This window comes from Eptesicus fuscus, chromosome 22 (assembly GCF_027574615.1).
Source record: "Eptesicus fuscus isolate TK198812 chromosome 22, DD_ASM_mEF_20220401, whole genome shotgun sequence".
NCBI lineage: Eukaryota > Metazoa > Chordata > Mammalia > Chiroptera > Vespertilionidae > Eptesicus > Eptesicus fuscus.
In genome coordinates, this window is record NC_072494.1 from 16,092,829 (window position 1) to 16,114,117 (window position 21,289).

General features: G+C 41.0%; 1 protein-coding gene and 2 non-coding genes across 5 annotated transcripts; all 3 read right to left on the reverse strand.

Moving 5' to 3' along the window:
• Nucleotides 1–1,318: 1,318 nt before the first annotated feature.
• Nucleotides 1,319–19,573, reverse strand: KHDC4 (KH domain containing 4, pre-mRNA splicing factor). Of its 3 annotated transcripts, XM_008155676.3 has the most exons (14): nt 19,496–19,573; nt 18,788–19,004; nt 14,721–14,849; nt 14,238–14,317; nt 12,112–12,164; nt 11,701–11,864; nt 10,745–10,956; nt 9,872–9,932; nt 9,185–9,242; nt 8,689–8,942; nt 5,573–5,764; nt 4,558–4,670; nt 3,483–3,574; nt 1,319–2,598 (listed from the first exon to the last, which is right to left on the reverse strand). In XM_008155676.3, exons 1-14 carry the CDS (start codon nt 19,531–19,533, stop codon nt 2,399–2,401), a joined length of 1,863 nt encoding a protein of 620 aa, XP_008153898.2. In that variant the 5' UTR covers nt 19,534–19,573; the 3' UTR covers nt 1,319–2,398. The 3 variants fall into 3 exon arrangements, with proteins under 3 accessions (XP_008153898.2, XP_054567609.1, XP_027987199.2); XM_028131398.2 differs by lacking the exon at nt 1,319–2,598 and having other exon boundaries at nt 3,489–3,574; nt 4,558–4,642; XM_054711634.1 differs by lacking the exons at nt 11,701–11,864; nt 12,112–12,164; nt 14,238–14,317.
• On the reverse strand, nt 7,287–7,423 carry LOC114227841 (small nucleolar RNA SNORA42/SNORA80 family). The gene has a single exon (XR_008555231.1). It is a non-coding gene; the product is annotated as a small nucleolar RNA SNORA42/SNORA80 family (small nucleolar RNA).
• Nucleotides 11,293–11,421, reverse strand: LOC114227843 (small Cajal body-specific RNA 4). The gene has a single exon (XR_003613942.1). It is a non-coding gene; the product is annotated as a small Cajal body-specific RNA 4 (non-coding RNA).
• Nucleotides 19,574–21,289: the final 1,716 nt, after the last annotated feature.

A 21,289-nucleotide genomic window follows, 5' to 3' on the forward strand; every position in this document is an offset into this window, starting at 1 on the left:
ATACTCCAAGTGTGCACATACAGCGTGTTAAAATCATTATTCACACAAGGAAAAAAGGAGGGCGGAGGGTTGCGGGCTCGATCCCCAGGAGAGGGCATGCAGGAGGCAGCCCATCGATGTCTCTCATAGATGTTTCTAAAATCAACCAAAACGTATTTCAGAAAGAAGAAAAAAGAAGATAGAGGATATGATAAGAAAAGTAACTACTCAGGGCTGTCCGCTGCTTGTGACAAACTAATTCGGCCAAATGTAAGAGTTAACAGGAAACGGGTACCCACCAAATCCTCCCCCAAAGCAGGACTTGAGAGAGTTTACTGCTCAAGAACAGAAAAAGCCAATTCCCCCCAAGAACAGCTGATGTGGGCTTTTGAAAACAGTGGGTCAAGTCTCAAAGACCAGATGTTCTACTTAAGCAATTTTCAACCTTTTTCAGCTCATGGTACACATAAACTAATTACTAATACCCTGTGGCACACCAAAAACTTTCTGCCAATCTGACAAAATAGGTACTAATTTTTCATTCACACCAGATGGCTGTTGTGTTGGCTCTTGTCAGTTTGACAATCTAAGGCAAGAGATCAGTACCCCTGACAAGTCAGGTATTGCACATTTTAAAAATTCTTGCAGCACACCAGTTGAAAATCACTGTTCTAGTTAACTGGAGTTCCGTATTTTATTTTTACAGAGAGGAAGGGACATAGAGAAACACGGATTTACTATTTCACTTATCTAATCTATGCATTCATTGGCTGATTCTTGTATGTGCCCTGACTAGAGATTGAACCCACAACCTTGGCGTATCTGGACAATATGCTATATGTTTTCCAGAACATTCTATATGTTCTGTATTTTAAACATATATAAATGAAACCTATTATGATAATTTGTTTTGTTGTAAACAAACTATCCTCCAATAGGAAATAAAATTAGAATTTTCATGTGGCCTTGAATTAAATATGGAAATAAATGAAGACATTATCATTATATTTCTCTGTTTAGGTACAGGTACTTGAAGGAACTTGACACTGGGAAACCTGTTGAAACTTCTGCCCATCCCACTTCCTTTTTGAGAGTGTTTTTCCAATAATTTGCATTTCCGTTAAAAGTGTTTCACTCATCCAGCCCCTTTTAACCATGAGAGCTAAAACATTGACACTTTTCATCTGAACTTCTAATGGTTTACTTTGCAAAGTCAAAACTCTGAACTGTATGCAAACTTTGGGATCCATGTATGTATTTTTCTGGAGAGGTTAGAAAGTCATTGTGCTATGAGTAAACAAGTTTATGAATTTTAATAAGAACAGAGATACCACAAGCAGAATATTTATACATTTATTTATAATGACATTATGGTCTAAGTATTTACAACATATAGGAAACCAGAGGATACGTTTATACAAAGCTAGCCTGCAAAGTATTCAAATGTGCAAAAATGACAGTTCAGTATCTCAAACTACTGATTCAGCAGACTAGCTCCTTCACTTTCACACATCAATATTTGATACAAAAAAGTTCTTTTGGTAAAACCTGTAATGCCAAGAAAAAGGACAAGTTGCAATTTCAGTCACTAAGTCCACCATCCTATTGGGAGCAGTCAAGTCTCTCTATTTTAGCTGCAACAGTTCTGAGAGAGACAGACCACTGTTTCATTTCTGTGATAAATTCTGGTCAGCTTTTGATCAAGTAGTTTTCTGACCCAGTTGAAGACAAGAGCTTAGAAGAGCAATAAAAACAGCAATGGCTATCTGAGACAAGTGTGCCTGAAGGTGCCAGCTTTGGATCATTCCCCAAAAAAGACACAATAAAAAAAAAACTTCATTTTCTTCCCCAGGATCCAGTTATACCTGACAATTTTAAACTCGTGAATCCGCACTTGCCAAAACAGAAAGAACCCAAAAATGGAATAGGAGTGGGGAATTTGTAGATTTAGTACTGAAAGGAAAAGATGGTCTTAAAATCATTTCCCTACTAATAAATAGTAAGGCTTGGTTTGTAACAAGTTATTATCAAAATTGACCAAACAGTTGTAAAATACAAATAAAACTGTCTACATCGGAATAGGGGTTACTCATTTGGAAAGGCCAGACCAGGTCAAATGTATACAGGAATGACCCCAATGGGATGCTGTGTAGAACAGCACATTTCACTGAGTGTTAAATAAAAAAGCTTCTGAGACAAATTTGTGATCCCATGTAAATTTTAACAGATGCTATGCCACTGAAGAAAAGAAGACATTTTAAAAAGAATGAAACCCTTTTAAGGAAGGAGACACTGCACCTCTAACTTCTGCAAAGGTCCACGATGGTTCCCAGTACAGGCCAAAGTCTTGTTAAATCAAATGCATGCATTATTGCTAAAGAAGAGTCACCGAGGGTCAAAAAGTCTGTTCCGCTGTGTCCTACGGGGCCATCCAGAATGGCATCTGTTGTTTAGCTCGTGGTTGTGATGAAGGGTACTGATATCCCAAACTCCAGCCCTGTGGAAAACTACTTGCATTTTTATGACCTCCATGTTCCTCCTCTTCGTCAGATGAATCTGCAGCATAAGCCACCAAGCCAAATCCCTTCTCTGTAGTTTTCATCTTCTTAACTGGATAATCTAGAATAGAGAAAAACAACCCAAACCCCATTCCCCGCGAAGAAAAAAGATAATACCATAAATTCGTTAATTTAAAAAAAAAAAGATGTTAATTTTAAGTGGTTAGTTGGACGCCATTTTGAGGTCACAGGGTCAGTGGTCACCCAAATGCGTTGAAGGTCACACGAAAAACAGCACCAGCATCAGCAAATGTGAATCCACCAGAACCATGTAAGAAAACAGAGAAAGAAAAAAGAAACACACACACACAAAAAAAAAAAAAGAAAAAAAAAAAGAAAAAAGGAATGTTAGCAAGTACATCTTTTGAGGCTGATACTTCACCTTTTAGAGTTTAAAGAAAAGAAAAAAATTAATTTTCTTCTGTTCATTTTTATTATGATTACAGGGAAGGAACAAAAATGTTCCCCTGTACCTATACAGGATTTAAGAGTTCTGGAATACTAAGAAGCAACATTTTTTATAATCGCCATAGGCTGACCATTCCCAACCAACAGAGCTACGAGAGGAGACGTGGCTCAGTTCCCAATACAAAAATATGGATCTTTAATTCTGTTTCAGATTACCTCTAAGTACTTAGATAACAAGGCAACAAAATTTTGAAATGACCTACCAATCATTAGTATTTCCTAGGGTTTTAATGTCACTGATGTTATGTATAAAATATAAGTCGACTGACTCTTTTCTAGACACACGTCGGTTGAAAATAAAATGCTGTGTAACTATATGCTGTCCGTATGAATAAAAAGAAAAGTTTTTTCATTAGATTATAGAGGTTGGATTAAACGCCTAAATGTATCGCACCTGAATGAACATCAGGTTAGAAAATTAATAGCTTAGCACCAGTCTTAGCCACTCCCTTAGGCCCCCCGTTATACCTTACTCACCATGGCTCCCTGTTAAGGTCCCAGACCCATTCCTTTCATCAGACTCTGTTTTTATTCCAGTCACTGGAAAGGCTGGTGGAGGCATCAACTGCCTGTTAAAAAAGAAACTCTTTCAGACAAATTCAATCAATTTTAAATTCTCCTGTAGATAAGAAGGGGAATTAACAGTACAGTCTGAAGATAACCTTTCAAGTTCATATTTACCATTAATTTCAAGCTATTTTCAAGTTGTAAAATTATGAGGCTTTGTCTACATAGCCAGGCCATGCCAAAAACAGAAGGAACTGTTATGGGAAGTGAGCTCCCTCTTATGAAGGCTAATAATGATATAGGTAGAATCCAAGCACTAGATGGCAGGCTTGACTCCCATTCAAGTACCTCCATCCATGATACTCTATGATTCTAAATAGCAAAATGGCTTGATTGTGTAACTACTGCCTACCCTTTAAAAAAAATGGCCAAGATACAATGAAGGTAAAGGAAGACAACTGAATAAGCAAGCATGGAATTATTCAAAGCTAAGTATAGCTGCCTCTAAAACTGGGGAAGTTATATCATTGTATTTTCCATTATTGCATCAACTACAACAGGAACTTGTTTGCCCAAGTGATTTCATTTCAGTATTAGAACATGGAAACTTGTAGCAATGGTCATTATTTACACTAATGGTACAAACAAATGACATATGAATGTATTCATACTAGTAGCCCTGCGCACGAATCCGTGTGCCAGTAGCTCTCTGTGGGGCCTGGCCGCTCCGTGCCCACTGCCCAGAGGCTCTCTGTGGCCCAGAGGCCCATCCGTGCCCCAGCCTGGCCAGAGGCCCATCCGTGGCTGGGCGCAACGCTTGCCTTGTCACCGCAGCGATGAAGCAAGCATTCCTCCAGGCATCTCATGCTGCCCGCTCCCAGCGGCCACCGCCCCCCCCCCCCCAGACTAGGGACTCCAGTGGGGCTGAGAGGACTGGGCACTGCCATCTTGTGGCTATGGGCACCGCCATATTTGTGACAGAGTGATGGTTAATTTGCATATTACCCTTTTATTAGATAGGATAGTTACATTCCAACTAACTTACCTGTCCCTCTCTCGCTCTTTGCCTGAGGAACTTGCCGCCTTCGATCCTGCACCTTCAATCTCATTCTGACTGGAGAAGCCTGTACCTAAATTAGTCATATGAATGGGTCCATGCTATGAGCAGAAAAATACAGTAGCATTAGCAAATCTACAACTGCTGTATTGACTTTAGCTCCTTAATGTAACTGTCAAGTGCCTCATCTTTCTGGTAAATTGCAGTAAACTGCACTACATAGCTCCTTGGGATTTGGAGCATAACCATAGTCAAAGTAGAGATTATTTTTCTGTTGGGATGGTCAGGGATGTGGTGATTCATTATGTTATGTCTATCTGTTTTCAACTACCCATAACTTAAATGGTTTGTGCAAACCTAGTTATAAGCTATAAAAATACTTCAAATGTTTGTTTCAAAAGAATGCTTCAAGGATTCCGGCAAAAAGTAAAGGTGCTTTTCCTGATAAAACAAAATTGCACCAAACTACATATTTTGATATTTAATAATCTTTTAAAAAAACAACTCCTTAGTGAATGATTGTGTTTATGTGTATGCAGATTCACTGCATTTCTGACACTTTTGGGGAGGCATTGGAGAAAAAAAAATCACCACTTTTTTTTAGGGAGAGAAAGGGTATCAAAAACTGAAAGCCAAGGTTTTAAATATAAACCACATACTGGTAGAATGAGCTTTCAGTGAGATGTGTAGGGAAGTAAGAAGTATTAGAGGCTTGAAAGTATATGAATAAGAGAAGTCCAGAATTATACAGAATTCCTTCTAGATGCTAGTCAGAGACTTCTCTAGGTGGAAGGCTTTGTATGCCCAAGGACAAAACTCACTCAGAAGGAATCAACTCTTGCTTTAAATTAATCCCCCAAGGATAAAAATCTAATCTAAGTAGATTCCAGAAAATGGAAATCCTAGTATTGGGAGGACAGTTGATACAGATGTGAATTTATCTTTATTTAAAGGGAGAATACAGAATAAGATTAGGAAAGTAAGACAGGATATTTTATTTAACCTGGTATCCAAGAAGTCCAGATTCTCGTTCATCTGGTAGCTCCTCCGTGAATCTCCTCTTCTGTGCCTGGGTTTGAGTTGAGAGTGGGGCCTGGGGCTGGGGCTGGGGCTGGGGCTGGGGTGGGGGCTGGGGGCCGGCAGGCAAGGCAGGTTTGACAGGAGTAGCAGGAATAAAAGGCCCACTCATCGGACTCTGGGACAAAAGCAAACCAAGGGGGGGAAAAAAGTGTGAGAATCCCCAACTAATGAAGAAGTAAACGATGATTATAATATACTTTAATGATCAGTAGGTAGCACATAAATCTTTCACCTTCTGGTACTTAAGTTTCCTTCGTGTATAATTTTTAAAAATATGTTTTTATTGATTTTAGAGAGAGAGGAAGGGAAAGGGATAGAAACACCAATCGGCTGCCTCCTACATGCCCCATCCTGGGGATCATGCCCATAACCTGGGCATGTGCCCTGACTGGAAATAGATCTGGTGGGGGCATGTGGGAGGCAGCCGATTGGTGTAGACCCCTCTTAGTTCATGGGTCTACACTCAACCACTGAGCCACACCGGCCGAGCCCTTCATGTATAATTTGCTAACAGTATTACCTAGCCTTCCCATCTTCATGGGAGAGAAACATGAAATTGATAATCTCTACAGATTGGAACTCTCAGGAAAAACCTGTTGTGCATTCAAGCTATTAGGAGCAAACATGACCTTTAACAAACAAAAACTCCAGCCACTTACTTAGTTCAGAAGTTATCAAGCAACAACACTGTTACTGCCCTAGCTGGTTTTGCTCAGTGGATAGAGTGTCGTCGGCCTGTGGACTGAAGGGTCTCGGGTTCCATTCCAGTCAAGGGCACATGCTCAGGTTGCGGCAGGCGTGGCTCAGTGGTTTGAGTGTCAACCAATTAACCAGGAGGTCATGGTTCGATTCCCAGTCAGGGCACATGCTGGGGTTGCAGGCTTGATCCCCAGCAGATCAATGATCCTCTCTCATCATTGATGTGTCTCTTTTTCCCTCTTTCCCTCCCTCCCTCCCTCCCTCCCTCCCTCCCTCCCTCCCTCCCTTCCCTCTCTGAAATCAATAAAATTATATTTAAAAAAAAGGAAACATTCAATGATGAGAGAGAATCATTGATTGGCTGCCTCCTGCATGCCCCCTACTGGGGATTGAGCCCACACCGGGGCATGTGCCCTTGACCGGAATTGATCCCGGGCCCCTTCAGGCTGCAGGCTGACGCTCTATCCACGGAGTTAAACCAAGTAGGGCAGCTTTATTTATTTATTTATTTTTCTTTCTTTCTTTCTTTCTTTTTTTTTAAGTGAGAGAGGATGGGAAAGGAAGAGAAACATTGATGTGAGAGAGAAACATAGACAGACTGCCTCTGGTACCCACCCTGGCCTGGAATCAAACTGGAGACCTTTTGGTACACAGGACACGCTCCAACCAATTAAGCCACACTGGCCAGGGCTACTCCCATTCTATACAGAAAGAAAACCAAAGCCTGGATAGGTTATATTATATCCTAACATCACACAACTCAAACATGGGAAAGCATATCTATCTCTAAACCCCAACTGTCAATCACTCTGCTATACTGCTTTCTCATTACAACAGAATGTGGCTCAAAGTTGGAGAACTATATAGCTCTCTCTGCCTAAATGTAAAAGGTAAAATAATTATGACAGGGACCACAACAGAAGCCCTTTGTTGTCTCATACTGTACAACCCTCTTCAGTGCTAACAGCCCACAGGTAAGGAGGCTGGGCAATGGTTCGAGGCAGCAATTTACTCTGGCATGGGTACACTATGAGAAGCCCACAGAGAAGGGCCCACCATAAACCCATCACCATGCTCTCTCATTAGTCTCTCCCTGCCTCTAAGAATGACTGTATATAATGTATCTAGATGAGCTGCCTATGTCTTTCCTAAAATTCTAGTTTCTTACAGTTCGAGAAACAAATACCAGCACTTATAATCCTTATGTTCACAAGTTTCCCTTAATCTTGGCCTAGGAACACCTGTATATGATATAGTTCTAAGATTAGTAATTCCATTCCAATCATCTAGAGATGTAGTATAGGCCAGCCCCTTTCTCCTTGAGCACTTTTAAACTATATAAAGCGAGGTGCAGGCACATGATGGCCCACAGTATGGCACCCTATGATTCTGGCCTGCTACCTATTTTTGTCAATCAAGTGTGGCTGGCATACGGATACACGTGTTTGTTTGGTATTGTCTGCAGCTGCTTTTGCGCAACAACAGCAGGGCTGCAGTAGTTGTGACATAGACCATGCGGCTTACAAAGCCTTAAATATTTAGCATCAGTTCACTGACACCTGCTCTAAACAACTATAAGGTGGCAAGGCTCATGCAACTGACTTCAAGATGAACAGACACATGTACACATTATTCCAAAGTACTCAGGTAGTGTGTTGGTGGTAAGAGAAGAAGATACTAGAGCCCTGGCTGGGTAGCTTAGTTGGTTAGAGTGTCATCCCGATATACCAAGGTTGCAGTTTCGATGCCCAGTTGGGGCACATACAAGAATCAATCAATAGCCTTGGCCAGTGTGGCTCAGGTTAGAGCATCGGCCCTCACACCAAAGGGTCTTGGGTTCGATTCCCAATCAAGGGCACATACCTGGGTTGCAGGTTTGATTCCCAGTCCCGGTAGGAGTGAATGCAGGAGGCAACCAGGCACACGGTTCAAGAGGCAACCCATCAATGTGTCTCTTCCACTCCAATGTTTCTCTTTCTCTCGTCCTTTCTCCCTTCCTCCCTTTCTCTTTCCCTCTCTCTCCCCCTCCCTCCCTCCCTCCCTTCCAGTCTCTCTAAAAATCAATAGAAAATACATCCTCAGGTAAAGATTAACAATAGCTACCAAAAAAAGCCTTTTAATTTAAAAAATTTTTAAATTAAAAAAAAAAAATCAGCCAATGAGTGCATTAATAAGTGGAACAACAAAATTGATGTTTCTCTCTCTAAATTAATCTTTAAAATTTTTAAAAATAGGAAAACAGTATCTCATATTACATACAATTTCTGAATAAAATCACCACCTTTCCACCCCAATTTTTCCAAATTCAATGGTATCATGTTTCATATTCTGGCATCTTACCTGTCCAGTGCTAGCTGGAGGCTGCACTTGTGTTATCGGGTATTGTGTAGGCACAGGTGGGACTCCAGTAGGTAATGCTGGCAAGACTCCAGGTGCCAATGAAACAGCTGGTGGCACTATGCTTGGAACTCCATAGGGAGGCTGAATTGGCTGCTGAGGAGGGGGAACAACAGGGTAACCAGACTGATAGCCATTGGATGGATAATATGGTGGTTGAGGAGGGACACTACTTATAGCAGAGGGTTGTGTATAGCCTGAAGGGGAAGAAAAAAAGTGTTTAATCAGCTGCAGCAGAATGAGACATTTTAGCTGAATATTAAACTTAATCTTCAGGGAAGAAAAATACTGAGGCTCAACTGGCTTTCCAAATTACCCTAAGTTGAAGGGAACACTATTAGTGCCCTGGCACAATTAGTCTAGCCTCAAGTATCACTATTTTATTCATAAATATCACTAGCAAAATATTTTATCGTTAAATACTTTAAGACATACACACCTGGTAAAGGTACAGCAGTATTAATCTGATTCACAAATCTAGAGTATTCGGCATGAACCTGCAAGAGAAGGGAAAACAAATATGTACTATAGATTCAAAATTCCATACTGAAATAGCTCCTGAAGGAGAAATGCATGCCATCTGTGCCCCTGGCTAGGGAAATATGACTTCCTTAAAAAGAATGTTAGTTGCTGGAATGGTGTAATGGTTTGAATAGTGTCATGTGTGTCCTCCCCACCCCCACCCCCGCATATTCATGTCTGCCTGTAACTCAGAATATGACCTTATTTGGAAACAAGGTATTTGCTTGGAGGTTGTTAAGAAGTCAAACTGGATTAGAGCAAGCCCTAAATCCAAAGACTGCTACCCTTAGAAGAAGAGATAAGATTGGAATTATGCTGTCATAAGGCAAAGAATGCCAAGGACTAGACGATCACAAGATAGGAGAGAGGTGTGGGATGGATTCTCCCACAGAGCTTTCAGGAGGAACCATCCTACCCCACACCTCAATTCTGGACTTCTGGCTCCCTGAACTATGAGAGAATACAATTCTATTGTTTGAATTTTGTTGTGGTAATTTTGTGTGGCAGCCTAGGAAACTAATACAGGTGGGAAAAATAGCTAAGACACAGTCTAAAATGGCAGTAGCTGTTCTGAATAAGTATGAGACAGACAAATATAACTCACTGTTTGCAAGAGATTCTCACAGAGCTTCTTGGCAGCAGCGAGGCCTTCTGGTTTGGGATGACTGCAAAAAATTAAGAACCAAGAATTCAAAAGGAAGAAAAATAAAGATACAGGATTCTGTTTTCACTTTGTATGCTGCTTTATAAACTTAATATATTCAATGCAGCACAAATCTAAGCTTCTGAAAACCACAAAACAGGGACACAAAATAATGTTATAAGCCCTTTAAGGTATAACTAGTATCATTACCACGTTATTTTATTGGTCTTTCTCTGAGTAATAGTACTTCGTGATATAAAGAAAAGACATTTGAAAATATTGTGATAGGTTTAAGTCAAAGTTATTGTAGGCTCATAACAGCTCATTTTAGGATCATAGACTTGTATAAAATCCAAGGAGTTGAATACTAAAAAAGATAACCTTTCTTCTAATCCAACAATTTTTATTAGCTAACTAGAGGCCCGGTGCATGAAATTCATGCATGGGTAGGGCCCCAGTCCTGGCCAGTGATCAGGGCCAATCTGTGGGGCGACCGGCAGGGTGATGCGGGGGGGGGGGGGGGGGGGCCCACTGGCACCCGCCTTGGCTGGCCTGGGGCCTGCAGGCTGGGGGCAGCTCCTGTGTTAAGCATATTCCCCCTGGTGGTCAGTGCACGTCATAATGACCAGTCATTCCACAGGTTGTTCCACTGTTCGGTCGATTTGCATATTAGGGTTTTATTATATAGGATTATAAAGTGATTATTCCTGGTATTTACCTAAGTTCCTTCACGTTACTACTTATTAAGCCCATTTTTCTCTTACTCCTTCTGAATCACTGCTGTCTGTACTGCTAAGTTAACAAGGATTTAAATGTTCTCAGCTCCATCCATACCTGATGTAAATATACATAGGTTCAAAAGCTTCTCGGCCAGATGCTGGCTCAATGCACCCTGAACCCTTGCCTCGTAGAAAGACTTTGGCACCCGTTTCGATCTGAATGTGCTGCAAATAGGAGCAGCCTGGACCTTCCACTTTCTCTTTGACATTAAAAGTGGGCACAGCATGTTCCAGACCCACGAATAATTTATCTTGAACATAATGCATCTGTAGAGGAACAGAAAGATCAGGTTAAACAAAGAATACAAAATTAAATCCTAACCATGGAAATCATTATACAAAATATTTTTATTCTCCAGATACGTTTAATCACTTTCAGAATAAGGATCCCCTATAATTTCTATCACAATGGCATTAAAATAAACCTTATCAGGTAGCTTAATTTAAATGAGAATTACAGTCCACATACCTACCTCTCTGCTCAGCAAAACCTATCTAAGAGGTGAAAACTCCAATTCAATACTGAATAAGCATTCCCAGTTCTTCTCAACTGATATATGTTAAGAAATTATAGCAAAGACAATTTCCTGTAAAACTGGAGTAGAATGTTGGGTAGTACAGTCAGCCCTATGATATTCTCCAATAAAGGCTGCTCTCTCCAACCCTTTTTTTTAGGAGGATTGTATCAGCAGAGTCTTGCTTCATCAGACTCAGCCTTCTTAGTCCTCCAGTTGCCATCAGGTTTACAAATATAAATTCAAACCACTAACTTTAAATGTACAATGTGCATAATCTTTGATCTATCAAAACCTCCTTTCTGGAATATGTCAGAAGAGCTGTGTGCTCAAATGTTCACTACTATATCTTGGACACCTAAATGGTCCATTAATCTGATATCAATAATGGTAACTTTCAGGATTTTACTTCTTTCTTCATACTTTCTGTGTTATTTGGCATATATCATTTTTATAGAAACGATAAAGCTGTTAATGACCTCTCCACAAAACATACCCCTGACTGGAAGGGAGGCTTCTGGCTAACAGCTGGAGACAGCTGCGTAATGGGCGCTGGTTGGTGATAGACAGTGACCGTCGCACCATTAAAAGTTGGACTTGTCCCCGTGGCAGCTTTCACCACCCCATTGGTAATAATTTCTTTGATTCGGTTTACAGCTCCTAGGGAAAAGCACAGAGTAAAATACTATACCAAAGAATTGAATGAACTGACTAGCACCCAATGATAAACACAGGCCAATACTTAATTATCTGAGTATTAATCTATTTTATAGGTGACCCAAATGTCTGGCTCCCAACCTTTCTAAACCCCTATGTATATTCATGAGTAGTACATAAATAATATTACACACATCCCTGTACTTTGCTTTTCACAAAAAGTGATATGTGAGCCAAAAACATTACTTACTGTCCACTAATTCCCGTGTTTGGCCCTGAACATGAAGATATAATGGACGATCCCTATAAAGAGAAATATAAAATGATGATCCTAAACTGGTAATAACCAAAGGAGGAGCTAAATGAGTCACCAAAACTAATCTGTAACATTTAAAGCTTCCAAATAAGTGAAAGGAACTATACCGCACATAGAAATGGCTATTGCTAATTTCTAAGAGCATGGTTTAACAGTGGAGGGATGATTAAGCCAATGCTAAAGATGTTGTTTTGCCCTGGCCAGGTGGCTCACTTGGTTGGAGTATTGTTCCTACATCAAAAGGTTGCAAGTTCGATTCCCAGCTGGCACATGTACAGGAGGTAACCAATCAATGTTTCTCTCTCACATGAATGGCTCTGTCTCTTTTTCCCTCTCTAAAAATCAATGAAAACCAATCCTCAGGTGAGGATTTAAAAAATAAAATTGAATACTGAAAGAGATGAAACTAAACTGACATGAAATCTTTACAGATAACCTACAACTTATAATCATCAGAGCCATTAAGGAGTCTTGATTAAAAAAATTGTTTAGCCCTGGCTGGGTTTCTCAGTGGTTAGAACAGGGGTTGGGGAACCTTTTTTCTGCCAAGGACCATTTGGATATTTATAACATCATTCATAGGTCATACAAAACGATCAACTTAAAAATTAGCCTGCTATATTTGGTTAAACATTTAATTAACTCACCCCTAATGCCTCAGCAGGGCCAGACCAAATGATCTCACAAGCCTCAGACCAACATTCCCCACCCGTGTTAGAACAGCCACCAGTGGACCAAAGGGTATTGGGTTGGATTCCCGGTCAAGGGCACGTACTTCAGTTTCATGTTTGAGTGTTTGAGAGAGACAGAGAGAGAGAGAGAGAGAGAGAGAGAGAGAGAGAGAGAGAGCGCGCGCACGCCTCTCTCATTCCCTCCCTTCCACTCTCTAAAAATCAATGGAAAAAAATATCCTCAGGTGAGGACTAAAAAAATTTTTATATTTTTAACTTTAAAAAAGATTACAACAGCCGAAACCGGTTTGGCTCAGTGGATAGAGCATCGGCCTGCGGACTGAAGGGTCCCAGGTTCGATTCCAGTCAAGGGCATGTACCTTGGTTGCGGGCACATCCCCAGTGGGGGGTGTGCAAGAGGCAGCTGATCGATGTTTCTCTCTCATCGATGTTTCTGGCTCTCTATCCCTCTCTCTTCCTCTCTGTAAAAAGTCAATAAAATATATTAAAAAAAAAAAGATAAATAAATAAATAAAATTATTTTAAAAAAAGATTACAACAGCCCTAGCTGGTTTGGCTCGATGGATAGAGTATCAGCCTGCGGACTGAAGGGTCCCAGGTTCAAATCCGGTCAAGGGCACATGCCAGGGTTGCAGGCTCAATCCCCAGTAGGGGACATGTAGGAGGCAGCTGATCGGTGGTTCTCTCTCATCATTGATGTTTCTTTCTCTCTCCTTCTCCCTTGCTCTCTAAAATCAATAAAAATATATTTAAAAAAATAAAGATTACAACAAAGTATAAACTCATTTGTTAGGGGAAATATTTCCATAAAAAAGTTTAAAAGTATCACATTAAGCGTTAACAATTATTATCTTCTTTTACACTTTTAAAAATATATATATTTTATTGATTTTTTTACAGAGAGGAAGAGAGAGGGATAGAGAGAAGCATCAATGAGAGAGAAACATCTATCAGCTGCTTCCTGCACACCTCCTACTGGGGATGTGCCTGCAACCAAGGTACATGCCCTTGACTGGAATCAAACCCGGGACCTTTCAGTCCACAGGCTGATGCTCCCTCTACTGAGCCAAACCGGTTAGGGCTTCTTTTACACTTTTGCATAATTTGTTGTCTTCAATAAAGACACCGTGAAATATATATTAAAAACAAGAAATAGCACAATAGGAAAAAGAATAACTGCAACACTTCTTCTATCTATTGAAGATGTCCTGAATTCTGCAATAAAGCATATATACATATACATAGGTGTATATCTATTAACCAAAGTAGCTACTGCATAAGCTATTAACCAAGCACTTACATATACTCCCTAAGAGTAATGAGTCATATACCCTACCCTTCCCCAAAGTAGAGGATATGCATACACACCCTGGTCCTACTTTGGCCTTCTCCTCAGTGGTCATGAACCTCCCTCGAGTTGACACTGCAGCCCCACTAAGTCGGCTGATCTAAAAAGGAAATTTTCTATTAAAAAGATGATGCGGCAATTGATTGGCTTCAATGACAGGTAGCAAGATAGATTTTCCCCATCCATCCATTCCATCAATAAGAAGGAAATGAGTTCTCTCTGCTATCTGAAAATTTAGTTCCATTGTTTCTTACTCAGACCACCCCAGGGAATTCACACAGAGCTGTTTTGTTGTGTTTTTTTTTTTTTTTTTAGTTTTTGGGGTTTTTTTACCATCACTAAGAAGTTCCTCTGCAGTTACTAAATCAAACCCAACCCTAACTTTGGAGAGTATAACCCAAATACACTAATAAATATCTGATTCATATCTGTCCTTATTTAGCAGTCTTTATTTTTCTGAAACCACATCCACCCACATTCCCCAAAGCCCAACATCTCCACACCTCGTCTTGAGTTTGTCCTCGAGTCAGCAAGTTCCTACATGTGAGAGGCACATCATTGATCTCTACTTCAGCTACCACCAGGTCATCCTTGCTTTTACTGCTCGTTAAGCCTTTTCCAGGGGCCTGAAGCTACAAAAAGAGAAATCAGATTAAAAAGTTTACATAATGAAATAGCTCTTCAATGCCCAATTTAAAAATATACCTTCCCAAATCTCCCTTTACCTGCCTACAAACATACTTGGAAACACTCCTTGGTCATTCTTCATGAGTGAAATAACATGCAAATAAAACCTCACTATTGAGTGTGATCTATGAACCAAGAGGTCATGGTTTGATTCCTGGTCAGGGCACATGCCCAGGTTTCAGGATCAACTCCCAACAGGGGCATGCAGGAGGCAGCCGATCAATGATTCTCATCACTGATGTTTCTCTCTTCCTCTCCCTTCCTCTCTGAAATCAACAAAAATATATTTAAAAAATAAAAATTTTTAAACCTCACTAAAATGATAACAAGTACAATCAATTTACCTGAAGGCTGCCATCAGATTTCTCTACAATCTTGGCCATGTGTGCATTTTTATGACCACGTAATTACAGAAACTCTGAATTAGAACAGGCGTCCTCAAACTACGGCCCGTGGGCCACATGCGGGTGTTTTTGCCGTTTTGTTTTTTTACTTCAAAATAAGATATGTGCAGTGTGCATAGGAATTTTTTCATACTTTTTTTTAAACTATAGTCTGGCCCTCCAACGGTCTGAGGGACAGTGAACTGGCCCCCTGTTTAAAAAGTTTGAGGACCCCTATATTAGGACCAAGTCATGATGCTTTCCAGCTCAATTAGGTAACCGTGTATGTAAATACAGGGTAGAGTTCAACACACAATTCACAATAAGTAACTCAGATACACACCTGTATAATGGGATGTAACCTTACACATTAAGTGTTAACACTATGGTCACAACGTATCAAAATCAACCAACTGAATCTTTCAATATCAAAACCCTTAAATTGGCCCTGGCCGGTGTGGCTCAGTTGGTTGGAGCATCATCCCGTACACCAAAAGGTGGTGGATTTGATTCCCAGTCAGGGCACACAGCCAGACTGTAGGTTCCATCCCTGCTGTGGGCAAGTGTGGGAGGCAACCAATCAATGTTTCACTCTCTCTCTCTCTTCTTCTAAAATCAATTTAAAAAACAATAACCCTTAAATTGAATCTAATTAACATTCTACCCCATTACTCTCTCTTAAGGAAGAGTGGGTAAAAAGCCAAATAAGATCCTAAAATCTGGAGACACTAAATAGACACAATATGCATCTCCTTACCTTTGTTTAGCCCTCTTCAGCATGCATTATACATCTTATCTCACTGAATCCTAATGGCAGGATGTGTCCTCTAGCTCAGCGGTCGCCAACCGGTGGTCCGTGGACCACTGGTGGTCTGTGAGGTCCGAAAGATTGGCGACCCCTGCTCTAGCTGGCAGTGCAAAATGGGTGCCACTAGCCACATGTCTACTGAGCACCTGAAATGTGACTCATGTGACCAAGAAACTGACTTTTATATTTTATTTTTAATTAAAATCTTTATAGTCACATGAGGCTAGTGATTATGGGACCAGACTGCACAGGTATATATATATTACCAACCCCATTATAGATGAGGAGACTGAGGCTCATCTGTCAAAGCCACCCAACCAGTAACTGGGGATTCTGGGATTTAAACCTAGGTATTCCGATTCAAAATTCAGTATTTATGCACCATGCTGCCTCTTACTGAATTCATTTATCATTTTAAAAATTACTTGTTAGATCCCTGGCTGGTTTGGCTCAGTGCAGAGAGCGTCAGCCTGCGGACTGAAGGGTCCTGGGTTCGATTCCAGTCAAGGGCATATACCCGAATTGCGGGCTCAACCCCCAGTAGGGGGCATGCAGGAGGCAGATGATCAGTGATTCTCTCTCATCATTGATGTTTCTCTCTCTCTCTCTCACCCCCCCTTCCTCTCTGAAATCAATAAAAATATATTTTTTAAAAATTACTTGTTAGATGCCGAAACCGGTTTGGCTCAGTGGATAGAGCGTCGGCCTGCGGACTCAAGGGTCCCAGGTTCGATTCCGGTCAAGGGCATGTACCTTGGTTGCGGGCACATCCCCAGTAGGGGGTGTGCAAGAGGCAGCTGATCGATGTTTCTCTCTCATCGATGTTTCTAACTCTCTATCCCTCTCTCTTCCTCTCTGTAAAAAATCAATAAAATAAAAAAAAATAAAAAAAAAATTACTTGTTAGAGAAAAAATGAATCTAAGTGATTAACATCAGTATCAAGAATTTTAATATTCATGGAGCATTCCTTCTTCATCAGCGTTCTTTTAATATTTCCTTGTAGACCTTAGAAATGGACAGTTGACTCATACAATCTTTGCAAACCATAAATACACAATGAGTAATAAACTTTCAAGTCATTAAAATTTCTCACCAATTCTTTTTTTTTTTATTTCTTTTTTTTATTGATTTTTTACAGAGAGGAAGAGAGAGGGATAGAGAGTGAGAAACATCGATGAGAGAGAAACATCGATCAGCTGCCTCTTGCACACCCCCTACTGGGGATATGCCCGCAACCAAGGTACATGCCCTTGACCGGAATCGAACCTGGGACCCTTGAGTCCGCAGGCCGACGCTCTATCCACTGAGCCAAACCGGTTTCGGCTTTCTCACCAATTCTGCAGAACTTGAATATTTAAGTATCCAGACAGGTTATGGCCTACTAATAAACATTCTGTTAATGTTATCTACTGATAAATTAGAAGGCTAACAAAGAACATAATTTTCTTTTTTTCCATCTTTATTGAGGTATAATTAAAAAATAAAAATTGTATATATTTAAGATGTACAACTTGATGTTTTACTATATGTATACATTGTGAAATAGTCATCACAAACATGCTAATTAACAAATCCATAACCTCACATTCACTGCATTTTCAAACACAGAACTCCTCTCTTCACAAGGATGGCAAAATTAAGCCAAAAGAACTTTTAAAATTATAATTCCAATGAAATGGGCTGCCTTGGAATACACTGAACTCTACAACTCTAGAGGCTTTCAAGCAAAAGCCAAACATCCAACTGTCCGAGGCGACTCTGAAGTAGAAGTCTGTGCCTACCATTACAGATTTTGGACAAGTTACTTGACATTCATGAGCCTAATTTTCCTCACCAATAAACTAGTGACAATAATTCATTTCACAGAATTGTTGTAAGGATTTCTTTTAAGTGCAAAGCATGCATTCTGGCAATACAAACAGTCGCTATATACTCATTATCCTATAAGAAGATTCTTGGATTCTATGGCAAGTAAGATCAAGTTTTCCAAGTTCAGATCCATTCTAGCTGTAAGGGAGTTTATAAAATGTTCAAATAATTTCCTCAATTTGTGTGAAGACAACAAAACCACCTATATGTAAATTATTCTTGTATTTCTTGTATAATTGCACTTTGGTTAGGCAGTCATTAAAAAGTTTAATCTAACCCGATACACCTGGCCAGGGCGAACATACAAGAATCAACCAGTGAATGCATAAATAAGTTTAACAACAAATAGAGGTTTCTTTCTCTTCCCCTTCCTCTAAAAACAAGAAATGAAAAAAAGAATTTTAAAAAGTTGAATCTACAGATTATTAGAGACATTTGTAAGTCCACTTGATTTATTTGAACTCCTTAGACTTAAGGGAAAATGCACATGTATCAAAAAACTTATTACATCACTGCTTTACATGACTAGATTTCTCCCCAAATTGAGCTATATTCTTATGGAATCCCAGCCTCTAGTGGGGAAGAGCTTTTAAGTAAACACAGACAAAACAAGCTACTACTTGGTCCATAAAGGTAATCAACCCAACCAAAACTGCCTCGTCAAAACAAATGACAGAATTTCTGATACATTCCAAAACTAAGTGGTCTTTAAATTACTGTACCTGTTTTCTCCTTCATTAATACAAATGATTGGGAGATTACAGGATTACAAAATAACCCTCTTAAAATTGCAATTAGCAGAGTCCCGTCAACCTCAAATACCTTCTCAGCAGCATTCTGAGTTGGTTTCAGCTTCCCTTTGGCCATGAGCATGGCATTGATCTTGGCAGCCACAGCGGCAGCAGCATCTAAGGCTCCAGAGGGAGCAGCGGTGGTGCCCCCAGGACTCCCCCCACTGCTGGTCACCTCCCCACCTGGGACCGCCGGTGGGAGGAAGAGAAGGGGGGCTGGAGCTGGTTGGTCCCATTTGCTGCGGCGCCTACAATAAATAAAAGAAAAATAATAGGCCCCCCCAAAAAGCTTTCACTTTTCCTATTTTCCCCTTACTATGCCTTGGCACCCCATTTCCCCCTCTATCACGTTCCCTTTACACCTTCGAATCTCCGATCAGGGCTTTAAATTACCTTCTTACAATTTACTGCATTATTTTCCCCAAATCCTCACTTCTTTCAACCCTTTTCCGGAATCTACTTCCTTTCTCTTCCGTCATCCGTATCAAAAGACTTCCCTCCGTCCACAAGCCCTCGTTTTCGCCTTCCCCGTGGCCCGCACTTCCCAAGTCCCGGCTTTCCTCTCCCCTCTGATCCTCGCCGGCCTTTTTCAGGGGCCCCAGGCCTGCTCACCACCCAGCCCAACAACCCGGCCCCCCATCGTACCCTCCCACTTAAGCGCCCCTCTGCCCACACGCAGCTCCCCCGGGGCCCCCCGCGCCCCCCGCTCGCCGCGATCCCCTCGCCCGCGGAGCTTTACCCGCCGGCTCCAGGATGTGTCGCGCTCCCCGCGGACATGGCGACCGGCTCTGCTCAACCACCCGCCAACTATCCCACAACCACCTTCCCGTCACTTCCGCCCCCAACGCCCTTACGCACAGTCTCTTCCGGTCGTGAGGCAAAGAAGTTCCGGTTAAGACGTCTATTCCGATTGGACTCTCGTTGATTTCCAGGCGTCTGGCATTAGCTGGGACGGGTAGGGTGTGACCTCCTGGTCCGGCCTTGCCCCAGAGAAAGATGGTTACTAACCCTCGTATATATATATTTTTTAATATATATTTTTTTATTGATTTCAGAGAGGAAGGGATAGGGAGAGAGGGATAGAAACATCAATGATGAGAGAATCATTGATCGGCTGCCTTCTGCACGCCTCCCACTGGGGATGGAGCCCACAACCAGGCCGATGCTCTATCCACTGAGCCAAACCAGCTAGGGCACTAACCCTCGTATTAAAGCGAGATTGGGGCGGGGAGGAATCGATCTTCGTGGTGGGCAGATTGGTAACCTACACGATAATATGCACGAGTCTGGGAATTACGCCGGTTTCTCCCCAAAGTGAGCTATATTCCTATGGAATCCCAGCCTCGAGTGGGGAAGAGCTTTCTCGAGACTTTTGCCCACTTCACGCTTCAGTTACCGTATTTAGGAAAAGGAAAATAACTCGTCCTAAAGGTCATTTGAAGAATGTATGGTTTTGTGTGTGTGTGTTTTTTTTTTGTTTCTTTTCTGTTTTAAGAGGAGGACATCTATAAACACGGAAAGCTACGGGCCCTGCCTTTCCAGGACAATGCGGCAGGGCAGGCACGCAGACAAATGCATAGTGTGAGGCTGTATCATAAACAGCGGTGAAGAAGATGAAGGGCTCAACTTGGAGGCGCTTACACTCAAGTATTTGAAAGAAATGGAAGCTGAACATCTGAGTCAGGGCGGAGAAGTGATACAGGACAGTAAACTGTTCTGCAATCCCAGTTCTTAGAGTTGAACTGGCTTGAGTGTGGGGGCCAGATCATGAAAGGCCTTAAATGCCACCTGAGAAGTCAGAGTTGATTTTGGAAGCCAGAGATTTCCAACATTTGGGTACCTTGGAGCTGCAAGGAGTCTCTAGCTCAAATAAATATAATGCAGCACTATTTTTCAAATAAGTTTGCATTCCGATAGGATTAATAGAACACAAATTCATTTAAAAAGTCAAATGTATAGTGTCTCCCTTTAAGCATTTAATAAATTTATCCTTCATACACATGCCACCTATATTGTATGTGAAATATGTTTCTGCATTTTTTTCTGTTGCATTGATCTCTTTGCTTTGCTATAGTGTCTTTATTACAGTAAATCTATGTGCATGTATATTTTTAAATGTTTTTATTTATTTTAGAGAGGGAGAGAGAGATAGAAACATCATCTATAAGAAACATGAGTGGGCTTTCTCCTGCACACCCCCTACTTGGGATCTAGCCCTCAACCCAGGCATGTGCCCTGAGCAGGAATCCAGCCAGCCAATTCCTGGTGCATGGGATGATGCTCAACCCACGGCGCCACACCAGCTGGGCCCCTGTATATTTTAATAGCTGTTCGGGCGAGCCGATTCTCATTCTACATTTTCTGCATACAGGTGTATTTTTTCCAAGTGAATTTTATTTATTTTTAAAATAACTATATAAATTTCAAATATACAACATAATTCAATATCTGTGTACTGTACTGCATGCTCACCACCAAAAGTCTGGTTTCCTTCCTTTGCCATATATTTGACCCCTTTACTCAATTTGTCCTG

What these genes read in the sequence shown, in the direction of transcription:
- KHDC4 (XM_008155676.3), bottom strand. Translation starts at nt 19,533, where the DNA reads ATGTCCGCGGGGAGCGCGACACATCCTGGAGCCGGCGG. An exon ending in TACTGCTGTACCTTTACCAG is followed by an intron (nt 8,943 to 9,184) that starts GTGTGTATGTCT and finishes CTTCCCCTTCAG; the next exon opens with GCTATACACAACCCTCTGCT. An exon ending in CTGGACTTCTTGGATACCAG is followed by an intron (nt 4,671 to 5,572) that starts GTTAAATAAAAT and finishes TTCTGCTCATAG; the next exon opens with CATGGACCCATTCATATGAC.